Source organism: Ahaetulla prasina, chromosome 1 (genome assembly GCF_028640845.1).
Source record: "Ahaetulla prasina isolate Xishuangbanna chromosome 1, ASM2864084v1, whole genome shotgun sequence".
In the NCBI taxonomy this organism is placed as follows: domain Eukaryota; kingdom Metazoa; phylum Chordata; class Lepidosauria; order Squamata; family Colubridae; genus Ahaetulla; species Ahaetulla prasina.
In genome coordinates this window covers 376,058,746-376,071,914 of record NC_080539.1, presented here as the reverse complement: position 1 = coordinate 376,071,914, position 13,169 = coordinate 376,058,746, and the positions used below count along the sequence as shown (strand labels likewise).

Below are 13,169 nucleotides of genomic sequence, written 5' to 3'. Positions count from 1 at the left end.
GTGTGTGGGTGTGTGTGTCTGTGAGGTATGCATTTGGTGAGCCGTGTCTAGGGACGTTAGCCAAAAATGCGAATACAATCCTTGGTTGTGTAAACAGAGGGATAGATTCAAAATCATGTGGAGTATTAGTACCATGGTGTAAATCCTTAGTAAGGCCACACCTGGAATAACTGCATCCAGTTTTGGTCACCCCCTTTCAAAAAAAGGTGTTGAGACTTTGGAAAAAGTGCAGAGAAGAGCAACTAAGAGGATTAAAGGCCTGGAGATTAAAGCGTATGAAGGACGGTTGGGAGATTTGGGTCTGGCTAGTCTGGAGAAAAGAAGGACCAGGGTGGACATGATAGCAGGATTCCAGTATTTGAGGGGCTCCCCAAAGGAGAGGGGGGGGTCACATTATTCTCCAAAGCACCAGACAAGACAAGACAAGAAACAACGGTTGGAAACTAATCAAGGAGAGAAGCAACCTGGAATTAAGGAGGAATTTCCTGAGAGTGAAGACAATTAACCAGTGGAACCGCTTGCCACCAGAAGTTGTGGGTGCTTCATCACTGGAGGCTTTTAAGAAGAAGAGACTGGACAGCCACTTGTCTGAAATGGGATAGGAGAGGATCTCCTGCTTGAGCAGGGGGTTAGACTAGAAGACCTCCAAAGGTCCCTTCCAACTCTATTCTGATTGATGGATTGATGGGTTCAGAGGTGGACGTCACATAATTTAAAAACCGGTTTGCCCCAGCACCGAAAATGCGGCCGTCTGCACATGAGCTTTGCTCGGGGATGCGCTTGCACGGATGCACCCGGCTTAAAAAACGCAGCTAAATGGGACGGCATAGCGCCGGGGTGGGTGAGCGGCTCCACCCGCAGGTCACAACTACCGGTTCACGCAAACCGGTACGAACCGGTTGAGTTCCACCCCTGGATTGGTTGCGCTCAATAGGGAGTCTCCCATTTTGGCCACCTCTCAGCCATGGATGTCCACGAGAGATTTGGGGTCCGGTGCAATGCCCGGCCTACCTCGCAGGGCTGTCCCAGGGCCCGCTGCCACCGTCACAAATACGTGCCGGGAATTATGATGACGTGACCACAAAGATGCTGCGACGGTCGTAAATGTGAGGAAAGGCCTTAACGGGCTTTTTTTGGGGTCTGTGTTACTTTGAACGGCCGGCCCGAAATGTACGTTGGCGAGGCCTTAAGAGAAGCTCTGGTTTGGGTCCAAGGGGCCCCTGTGTGTGTGTGTGTGTGTGTGTGTGTGTGTGTGTGTGTGTGTGTGCAGTGCTTTTGTGTATCTCTCCACAACCAGGAAGCTGCTCGTCTTGAGGAATGTTATTAAATCCACCTGCCCATAATTGCTCCTCGGAAGGGCTCTGGGCGTGTGTGAAACTGGCAGGCAGGAATGAGGAGGGTCTTTCTTCCAGAGCATGGGGGAGGGCTGCCCCCCCCTGCAGCTTCCAAGATGTTCTGGACAGATGCCTTGACCGGCCTGTCCCAGGCCCCAACCGGTTACACCCTCGCCGGGGTCTGCCTGCTTCCGCCCCCACTTCTTTCATTCCCCCCCCCTCCCTCCCTCTCTCCCACCCACCTACCCACCCAAGGACCCTCTGGAATGCAGCCCAAACTCCCGTCCCCTTCCGCGGCTCTTGAATTCCTGGCATTGCTGGGGGATTGCAAACATCTGGCAAGTCTGCAGCCGAGCCCCATGGAAGAGACCAGCCTTCTCTGGGGTTGGGGAGTGGGAGGGAGGGCCGCCCCCCTCCCCAGCCCCCCTGCAGACAGGATTAGCCAGGGGGGGGGAAAAACCACATCTTGAGGGATTGAATTCAGGGGAGGACTTGTTCCCCGTCCTTCCCGCTCCCGTTTGCCCCGGAGTACAATACTCCTAAGATACTTTATGAGCTACAAGTTGGAGCAAGGCTTGAAATTTTCATGCAGATCCGGCTCACTCCCTGGGTCATTTAGCAATTGCTTTTTTAAAATAATAATAATAAAAGAACAACCCACAAAATCTGTGCAGAGAGGCAGATTCTGAAAGAAAAGAGGCCCCGAGCAGACCATGTGAGGAGATTTGTAGGGTCAGGGTTTGGTTTTTGCACAGTCATCCAGATGTTGAGACTGGATTTGGCATCGTTATATTGACCTATCCGAAGAACCTGGGACAGGGAGATGTTTGATGGTGTTACAAATATCGCGCCAGGATATAAACCGTCACCAGTAAATCTGCCTTTAAATCTGTAGAGATTCTCAGCCCTCCTGGTTGTCCCAAAGGAGTTTCTTCAAGAGGCAACTGGACTTTCTCATTTTTTTTCTTTTGAAGATGCTTCGCTTCTCATCCAAGAAGCTTCCTCAGCTCTGAATGGATGTGGAAGGGAAGGATTGATATTCCTTGCAGGCAGCTGGTCCTTTGCATCCTTTTAGAAGGTTATTGAGGCCACCTGGAGGTTTATCTCAGGTGTCCTCAGGGTCACCTGAGTGGTGCAAATGGTTCCTGGAGTCTGCAGTTCTTTCCTCTGGAAATCCATTCCTACTCCCACACATCCCAAATTGTATAGCTAAAAAAACATGACCTGGATGACTGGTATGGGAATAGCCGGCTGGAGAATTCTGGGACTTCTGGGAGTTAACATAACATAACATCAGAGTTGGAAGGGACCTTGGAGGCCTTCTAGTCCAACCCTCTGCCCAGGCAGGAAACCCTACACCATCTCAGTCAGATGGTTATCCAACATTTTCTTAAAAGTTGAAGTCCACAAGTCTTAAAGCTGCCAAGTTTGAAGACCTCTGCTTAAGAGTGTCCTTGGTTAGGACTCGAACTGGTAAGTTTTTACCAGTCCCAGACTGTGAATCGAATTGAAATAATAATAAGAATAATACTATAATATATATAATGCACCAAGACAAATTCCTTGTGTGTCCAATCACACTTGGCCAATAAAAAATTCTATTCTATTCAATAATAACAATAATGAGAAGGAGGAGGAGGAGAAAGAAGAGAAAGTCTGAATAGTGGATGTGGCAGTGCCTGGAGACAGCAGAATAAAAGAGAAAGAAGTGGAGAAGATAACAAAATGCAAAGACCTACAAATAGAAAGAGAAGGACTATGGCCAAGGCAAGCAAGGGTAGCACCAATAGCCACAGGCGCTTTGGGTGCAAACCCAAAACAACTGGAGCACCACTGGAACGCCATCATTGGCATTGACAAATTCGCCATCAGTCAGTTGCAGAAGGCAGGGAACAGCTTCCATCCTGCGATGGTCTCTGTCCAGATCTGCCTATCCCAGGTCCCTGGTAAGGGCTCGATAGATAAGACCAAAATGCCAAACCCAGGCTCAACATCTGGCTGAGTGTGCGATTAACAACAACAACAACAACAACCAGTGGAACTGCAATAAACTGCACTACTTGGAACATCATATATTTTAAGAAGGTCCTTGGTTGATACCTAGGATGCTGATTGGTTGCTGCCATTAGCACCATTAGCACCAGTCGATGGTATTTGTGATGCATTTTTGAATGTCCAAAATGATTGAGTTTCATGTTTAATGAATAAAGTAAATAACAACAAAAACAACAACAATAATAATAACGGTAGTGCCAATAGTCATAGGCACCTTGGATGCAATATTCGAACTGACCGGCAGTCAGCAGCCGTAGCCTGCAGTACTGCCCTCTGACCACTGCGCCACCGTGGCTCATTTCGTTAAAGTGGAGGGCAGCCCTTCCAAAGACGATGGAAGCTTTACAGGCCCTGTCACGCATAAATGCATGCACACGTAAACACAAGCACACTTTTTCCTCACCTCCTACGGAACCACAATTGGGAGAGAGTTGTCCGCTGGAGCAGGTGCACATATTCGGCCGCGAACAGAAGCCGTCCCCGCAGGAGTTCCGGCAAATGGCTGTCGGGAAAGGAGAAGGACCTGAGTCCCGGAGGCTGGGAAAGGGGTCTCCCCTGAGCCCAAGAGGTGAGGAGTGGCCCTGCGCCGGGTTTCACCCCACACATCCCCCCCCCACTGAGGAAAGGCTGGGCTTGGGTGGGAGAGGAAGCTCAGCAGACACCAGGGTCAGTCTGGGATGGTTGAAAATGGTCTAAGGGATGGTTGTTTGAAGGAGGTTTCAATTCCGCCCCCCCCCCCAGCACTTCCTGAAATGGCCACTGGATCATCTGCACGGTCGCTTCAGGGAGAGCAGAGCAAACCCCAGGCTTCAAATGCTGAGATCCTTTTCCTTTTTCTTCCCCTTCCCCTTTTCTTCTTTCCATTCCTTTCCTTTCATTTTTCTTCCCCTTCCCCTTCCCCTTCCTCTTTTCTTTTTCCTTCCTTCCTTCCTTCCTTTCCTCTATTTCTTCCTTCCTTCCCTTTTCTTCTTTCCTTCCTTTCTTTTCATTTCTTTTCTTCCCTTCCTCTTTTCTTTTCTTTTCTTTTCTTTTTCCTTCCTTCCTTCCTTCCTTCCTTCCTTCCTTCCTTTCCTCTATTTCTTCCCTTCCCCTTTTCTTCTTTCCTTTCCTTTCCTTTCTTTTTCTTCCCCTTCCCTTTGCTTTTCCTTTCCTTCTCTTACTTCCTTCCTTCCCTCCTTCCCTCCGCCTTTCCTTTCCTTTCCTTTCCTTCCTTCCTCCCCCCTCCTTTCCTTTCCTCTTCCTTCCTTCTTTCCTTCCTTCCTCCCGCTCCTTTCCTTTCCTTTCCTTTCCTCACTTCATTTCATTTCCTTTCATTTCATTTCATTTCATCTTCCTCCCTCCCTCCCTCCATGAAGGATGGCTTCCAAGCCTACGGCGGGACTAGAATTCACCGTCTCCTGGTGATTGGCCTAAAGTCACCCAGCTGGCATTCGTTGCCAAAGCGGGACTTGAACTCTCCGTCTCCCACTTTCTAACCTGGTGCCTTAACCACTAAGATCAAAGTAGCAAAATGATTGACAAGGGATCTCTGGACCATCTCCTATGATTGAGGAGATTAAAACATGGCCCTTTATCCACCTCGTTCTGATCTGGTGGATATTTCTGCAGGGTTTGTATAAAAAACTTTGGAAAGTTACTCTGCATTTCTGATGCAGAGAGAAGTGCAGTCAGGAGGGGGTCTTCCGGAGAAGAGACGGAACCCCCCCCCTCCCCATTTATACTCACGGACGATGCACTGGTTCCCCCCAGGGAGGGTTTTCCAGCCCGGACAGCAGTAGGAGTGATATCTCGATCCACAGACGTTAGGCCTGAAATGCAACCGGAAGATTAAGGAAAAGATTTTGCGCCAAAGATTCAGAAGACACCAAAACGCTGCCATTAATCGTGAAGCACCTGAAGGACAAGAAACCAGAAGCAACCTGGAACTGAGGAGAAACTTCCTGACAGTGAGGACAATTAACCAGGGGAATGGGTTGCCACCAGAAGTTGTGAATGCTCCAATACTGGAAGTTTTTGAAAAGAGATTGGACGACTATTGTGTCAACGTTCCAGAAAACCCCTCTGCAGGTTGCCCCCCTGCAACCCCGCTGCCACATTGGTCTTAAATGCTGAAATCCTTCCAGCTCTGTTATTCTATTCTATTCTGTTCTGTTCAATTCTAATTCTAATTCTAATTCTCTATTCTATTCTTTTCTAATTCTAATTCTCTATTCTATTCTATTCCTATTCCTATTCCTATTTCTAATTCTCTATTCTATTCTATTCTATTCTATTCTATTCTATTCTAATTCCTATTCCTATTTCTAATTCTAATTCTAATTCTCTATTCTAGTCTAGTCTAGTCTAATTCCTATTTCTATTTCTAATTCTAATTCTCTATTCTATTCTATTCTAGTCTAGCCTAATTCCTATTTCTATTTCAATTTCTATTTCTATTTCTAATTCTCTATTCTATTTTATTCTTTTCTATTTCTAATTCTAATTCTAATTCTCTATTCTATTCTATTTCTATTTCTATTTTTAATTCTTCTGTTCTATTCCAATTCCTATTTCTAATTCTCTATTCTATTCTAATTCCTATTTCTATTTCTATTTCTGTTTCTAATTCTGATTCTCTATTCTATTCTATTCTATTCTATTCTATTCTATTCTATTCTATTCTAATTCCTATTTCTATTTCTAATTCTCTATTCTATTCTATTCTAATTCCTATTTCTATTTTTAATTCTAATTCTCTATTCTATTTTATTCTTTTCTATTTCTAATTCTAATTCTCTATTCTATTCTCTCTAATTCTAATTCTATTATTCTATTCTATTCTATTCTATTCTAATTCCTATTCCTATTCCTATTTCTATTTCTAATTCTCTATTCTATTCTAATTCCTATTTCTATTTCTAATTCTAATTCTCTATTCTATTTTATTCTTTTCTATTTCTAATTCTATTTCTAATTCTCTATTCTATTCTATTTCTATTTCTAATTCTAATTCTATTATTCTGTTCTATTCTATTCTATTCTATTCTAATTCCTATTTCTAATTTGCTATTCTATTCTATTCTATTCTATTCTACTCTATTCTATTCTATTCTATTCTAATTCTAATTCGCTATGCTATGCTATGCGATGCTATTGCATGCCATTCTAAATGACTCATTTTTGGCAAGTTTGAGTCTGTTTGATAATATTGAGGTTGAAGCAGCTGGTTTTCTGGCCCTCCATGAGCAGCCAGGCTGAAGGAGACGGCCAGGATTTTCCCTCAGCACCCTGGAGGCCTCTGCCACAGTCTCAAGCCCATCTGCCAAGGTCAGGGAGGCACAATGCCCCACCTGAGAACGGAATCCTTTGGCTGAGCCTTCTTGACGGTGGCTCTATTGGCGGGATGCTGCCGGTTTAACAACCGGTTGAGTGAACCGGTTTAGGCGCATGTGCGTCTAAAGCACTTGCGCACAGCCCTGAAAATGGAGCATTTAGAAGCTCAGCTGCTTACATTCCAAGTCAGCAACGGTAAGTAGAACGGCGAGGAGGTGGGGGGGGGGAATCAGCTGTGCTGCATGATTGAGATGAGCTAGAAAGCAGGAAATAAAGGACAGGATAGGGCGGGGCCGGGTGGGCGGGGCCAGCTGATCATCAGTGCTACGGGTTCGCCTGAACCAGAGGTGGATTTCGGCAGGTTCTGACCAGTCCTGGAGAACAGGTAGCGGAAATTTTGAGTACTTTGGAGAACCGGTAGTAAAAATTCTGACTGGCCCCACCCCCACCTATTCTCTGCCTCCCAAATCCCAGCTGATGGAGAGGAAATGGGGATTTTGCAATATCCTTCTCCCAGGAATGGGGAGGGAATGGAGATTTTACAGTATCCTTCCCCTACCACGCCCACCAGGCCACACCCACAGAACCGGTAGTAAGAAATTTTGAAACCCACCACTGGCCTGAACCGGCTGAGTGGCTCCCTTCCCGTAGCCGAGTTGTCCCTAAAAATCCAGATCATCAAAGAACTGTAAAAATCGTAATTTTCTAGAACAGTTTTGAGAAGTGACTCGGGATGGCATCTCCTCCCGAAAGGATCATATCAGATTGGGTGGGTGAGTTGCCCTTTGTTCATATTAAATTTTATTTCCTTTCCTCCCTATGGGATGGTCGCTAACCACTAAGCAACCACTCCAAGCTGGAACAAGGAATGCAGGTAGTCCTCGAGTTACGGCCACTATTGAGCCCAAGCTTTACGTTGCTAAGTGAAACATTTGTTAAGCCCCATTTTATGACTTTCCCTGCCACAGGTGGTCAGCATTTGTTCAATTAGGAACAAGTTCATTAAGTGAATCTCGGTGACTTTGCTTGTCAGAAGGTCTCAAAAGGGAATCACACGACCCCGGGACATTGCAACCGTCATAAGTATGAGTCACTTGCCAAGCGTCTGAATTTTGATCATTGCAAGGGTTATAAGTGTGAAAAATGGTCGTGAGCCTCTTTTTTATTGTAACTTTGAACGGTCACTAAATGAACGGTTGTAAGTTCAGGGCTAGCTGTACATTAAAATACATTAAAAACTGTCTCTAGAAAGCAGCAGGTGTGTCTCTACGGAGGTTCTCAATCCTCCAGGTCAGGGTTGTTCCAAAAGATGCTTTTTGCAAAAAAAGCCAACTAGACTGTCTTCTTGTTGTTTTTTTCTTTGAAAACGTTTTGCTTCTCCTCCGAGAAGCTTCTTCAGTTCTGAATAAGAAACTCGGTTTAAAGGAAGGAAGGAAGGAAGGAAGGAAGGAAGGAAGGAAGGAAGGAAGGAAGGAAGGAAGGAAGGAAGGAAGGAAGGAAGGAAGGACAGCAGAATAACTGAGTTGGAAGGGACCTTGGAGGTCTTCTAGTCCAACCCCCTGCTCAAGCAGGAAACCTTGTAGCATTTCAGACAAATGGTTGTCCAATCTTTTCTTTAAAAGCTCCAGTGATGGGGAAGGAAGGAAGGAAGGAAGGAAGGAAGGAAGGAAGGAAGGAAGGAAGGAAGGAAGGAAGGAAGGAAGGAAGGAAGGAAGGAAGGAAGTGCAGTTGCTTTTTGACGGCTCTTTAGAAGGCCAGATCCTGAAGATGAAACTGAAATACTTTGGCCACCTAATGAGAAAGAAGGACTCACTGGAGAAGAGCCTCATGCTGGGAAAGATTGAAGGCAAAAGAAGAAGAGGACGACAGAGAACGAGGTGGCTGGATGGAGTCACTGAAGCAGTAGGCATGAGTTTAAATGGACTCCAGAGGATGGTAGAGGACAGGAAGGCCTGGAGGAATGTTGTCCATGGGGTTGCGATGGGTCGGACACGACTTCGCAACTAACAACGAAGTCTAGTCTCTTCTTGAAAGCTTTCAGGGATGAAGCTCCCACAACTTCTGAAGATAACTTCTCTTCCATGGGTTGATTGTTCTCCGTGTCAGAAAATTCCTCCTTATTTCCAGGTTGAATCTCTCCTTGGTCAGTTTCCATCCATTATTCCTTGTCTGGCCTTCGGGTGCTTTGGAAAACAGCTTGACCCCCTTCCTCCTCTCTGTGGCAGCCCCTCAAATATTGGAAGGCTGCTCTCCTGTCTCCCCTGGTCCTTCTCTTCACTAGACCAGCCAGGCCCAGTTCCTACAACTGTTCTTCATATGTTTTAGCCTCCAGTCCTTCTCATCATCAACCAGAAGAAGAAAGGAAATCTGGAGAGAGGAGGATGGAAGAACACTCTTCCTGCATCTCAAACTCTGGAGAGCCAAGAGCTCAGCTCTGCTGGAAGAACCGGCGGACAAAGCCGGCCAGATGTTGAAAGGCTGGAGGCATCAACCCGAGATGCTTCGTTTGTTTCAGAGACTTCCCAGCTGGTCGACCTCTAGCGAGTCCAGACAGGCGGCGGCAATGTGGTTTGACGGTTGCCAAGTCCTTTTGGAATCTGCTCTTGCCAATCCAGCCTCTTTCCGTATAAAGGACTTCTAAAACCACATTTTTCTCCCCCTCAAGGCCTTCTGGCCGGCTGCAAGAGATCCTTCAAGGAACGTAAGTTTTTTCCCACCTTCCTGGGAAAACCCCCCTCAAAAGAGGTCACCCACTTGGCCGAAAAGTTTGGCATCCTGGTCTTTGGGCCAGGAATGAGTGGGTGGAAGATTCTTCGGAGCTGCTCAAATCTGCAAAATCCGGGCAGCAGTCCACCACTTCAGAAGCGCCGCGAGTTGAAGACCCTGAGTTCCTGAGTTGACCGCTCCTGTTTGCAAGGAATGCCCCTCGTTCCCCCCCATCCCCAAATTTTTAAAAAATGACTAGGTTTGAGCTGCGTTTGGGATTCATTCTGCGAATTGCGAAGGAACTGGGAAGACGGAGATTAAATCCCTAATGCTGCCCAGTCTTAAAATCCTGGGGAAAAATAAAATGAAAATAACAGGAAATACAAACACAGGGCTCAGCCCGGCTCAAACCTGAGTCAGATGCGATGCTTCTGAGCAAGTACAGAGTGTCAGATAACAAGCTTCAGTTCTTGAACCTGTGGAAAGTGTACCCCAGGGGGTCAGTGCCAGGGACGGGTTTCATTTAATTTTACCACCAGTTTACCGCACACCGAAAATGTGAGCGTTTGCCTTCGCTGCATATATGCGGTCTTCTGCACATGCGCTTTGCTCATGCATGGCTTACACGTATACGTGTGGCTTAGCAAACATGGCTAAATAGGACGGCATAGCGCCGCACAGATCGCCACTACCGTTCCCCCGAGCCGGTCTGAGCCAGCTGAATAGCAGCCCTGCTCATAGCACCAGAAACCTCAGGAAACAGCACCAAGAGATTCAGGCCAGCCCTTCCCTCTTTAAGAAAACCAAGAAGCACCAGCTGAAAGGAAAACACAGAGCAGCCCTGCTAACAGAGGGGACAATAGAAACACTTAAGCAGAGCCCTTAAGATAAGGGGAATCAGGCTAAAAATAACTCACCTGGAACTCCCTTTTCCTCTTTTCTGGCAGAATTAACCCCCAGGAGAGGAACAACAAAGCCCCAGGAACCAGTGGTGGGTCTCAAAATTTTTTACTACCAGTACTGTGGGCGTGGCTTGGTGGGCATGGCAGGGGAAAGATACTGTAAAATCTCCATTCCCACCCCATTCCAGGGGAAGGATAGTGCAAAATCCCCACTTCCTCCCGATCAGTTGGGACTCGGGAGGCAGAGAAGAGATGGGGGCAGGCCCAGTCAGAATTTTTACTCCCGGTTCTCCGAACTACTCAAAATTTCCGCTACCGGTTCTCCAGAACCGGTCAGAACCTGTTGAAACCCATCTCTGCCAAGAACAGGATTAACCCAGTAAGGAAGGAGGACAGGATCCAGGGCAATCCCTAACTCTAGTTAGAGGCACACAAATAATGCTGCAGGAGCTTCAAAGGGGAATTAAGAATAAAAGGCTCAGAGTCCCACTTCCAAGTTTGCTTGCAACCCAGGAACCCTCCAGCTCTGTCACTACTTTTCTTGCCTTCCTGAATTAAAGGATCCCTTTTCTGGCAGCTGGCTGCCTTGTCTATTTCTTCTCAGCATCGGTGACGGCTTCCCAGCTGGGAACAAACCAGGGAAACTTATTGCAACAATCCATTCCCCTGCAATTTTTTTTGCAGCAAAAATTAAACCTTCTGTCGAAAGTGTGGAAGTTGCATCGTGTTTGTTTTTGTTCCAGTTCTTGGTCTCTCTCTCCCTTTGAAACTTTTTTTTTTAATTTCTAGGTGACTTTTGTCTGCTGGTATTTTGCTCTTTGCAAAGCCTACTACAAGAACGAGGAGGCAGCAGTGGGTGGGTATTTCACACTTTGCAAAATGGGCCATTTAAAAGAGGGAGAAATCATTTTATTTTTATTTTCCCCTGTCAAAGATTAACACCCCCGACAGAATTGGCTTTTGGGTGGAAATAAGTAAAAGTGAGCCAGGCTGAGAACAAGAGAAAGTCGTTCCCCTCACCACCCCAGGGAGCAGATTAACAAATACTTATAGCTATGACTTAATAATTCATTAAATAACAATATAATTAAAATGCAATAAAGCAATGGGTTGAATCATTCATAGCGCATTAATACTTAATTTTATTTGGATATATCTTTTTTCTCACAGAAAAAACCCATCAACCCATGGAACAGAAGTTCCTCACGGGAGGCTTTCAAGAAGAGACTGGACTGCCGTCTGTCAGAAATGGTGAAGGGTCTCCTGCTTGGGACGGGGGAGGGTTGGGCTAGATTACCTCCAAGGTCCCTTCCAACTCTTGTTATTCTATTCTGTTTTGTTCTGCTCTCCTTGTTCTATTCCATTCCATTCCAGTTCATTCCATATACATCATTGTAATAGGGAGTTATACGCAAGTTTAATGAGGTGCTTAAATGTAAAATTTGAGAAGAACTTCATGGGATCAATAGAATAGAATAGAACAATATAATAACAGAGTTGGAAGGGACCTTGGAGGTCTTCTAGTCCAACCCCTGCTTAGCGGGTTTAGATTTAGATTTCACCACTGCTCTCACTGTCAGGAAATTTCTCCTTAATTCTAAGTTGCATCTCTCCTTGATTAGTTTCCACCCATTGCTTCTTGTCCTGCCCTCAGGTGCTCTGGAGAATAGCTTGACACCCTCTTCTTTGTGGCAACCCCTGAGATATTGGAACACAGCTATCATGTCTCCCCTAGTCCTTCTTTTTATCAAACTAGACATACCCAGTTCCTGCAACCGTTCTTCCTCTGTTTTAGCCTCCAGTCCCCATCAAAAAAGGACAACAAAGAATGTTCTTTCTGCGCCAACTCAGTAAGCTCAAACTGCCCAAGGAGCTGCTGATCCAATTCTACAGAGGAATTATTGAGTCTGTCATTTGCACCTCTATAACTGTCTGGTTCGGTTCTGCAACCCAACAAGAAAGACACAGACTTCAGAGGATCATTAGAACTGCAGAAAAAATAATTGCTACCAACCTGCCTTCCATTGAGGACCTGTATACTGCACGAATCAAGAAGAGGGCCATGAAAATATTTACAGATCCCTCGCATCCTGGACATAAACTGTTCCAACGCCTACCCTCAAAACGACGCTATAGAGCACTGCACACCAGAACAACTAGACACAAGAACAGTTTTTTCCTGAAGGCCATCACTCTGCTAAACAAATAATTCCCTCAACACTGTCAAACTATATACTAAATCTGCACTACTATTAATCTTCTCATCGTTCCCATCACCAATCTCTTTCCACTTATGACTGTATGACTAATTTTGTTGCTGGTAATCCTTATGATTTATATTGATATTGATTGTTCCTGATTGCTTATTTGTACCCAATGCTTATCATTAAGTGTTGTATCATTAAGTGTTAAAATGTACCCTATGACCATCATTTGTGTTGTAAATGTTGTACCTTGATGAAGGTATCTTTTCTTTTATGTACACTGAGAGCATCTGCACCAAGACAAATTCCTTGTGTGTCCAATCAAACCTGGCCAATAAAAATTCTATTCTATTCTATTCTATTCTATTCTATTCTATTCTATTCTATTCTATTCTATTCTATTCTAATCGTCTTGGTTGCTCTTCTCTGCACTCTTTCTGGAGTCTTCACATCTTTTTTTACATCGTGGTGACCAAAACTGAATGCAATATTCAGTTTGTGTGGCCTTCCCAAGTGTGGCCTTCCCAAGTGTGGCCTTCCCAAGGCATTATAAAGTGGTATTAATACTTCACATGTTCTTGATTCTATCCCTCTGTTTATGCAGCCCAGAACTGTGTTGGCTCATATCTAAATGGTTGTCCACTAGGACTCCAAGA

The 13,169-nt window shown here is 45.4% G+C and overlaps 1 protein-coding gene across 1 annotated transcript in view; it reads right to left on the bottom strand.

Annotated features, from left to right (window-relative positions):
* Positions 1-3,859, bottom strand: part of FBN3 (fibrillin 3) — a 161,767-nt gene extending 157,908 nt beyond the window's left edge. The window contains exon 1 of the mRNA XM_058173252.1: positions 3,793-3,859. Coding sequence (XP_058029235.1) covers positions 3,793-3,844 — 52 coding nt within the window. The 5' untranslated portion in view covers positions 3,845-3,859. The remainder of the gene's footprint in view (positions 1-3,792) is intronic.
* Positions 3,860-13,169: the final 9,310 nt, after the last annotated feature.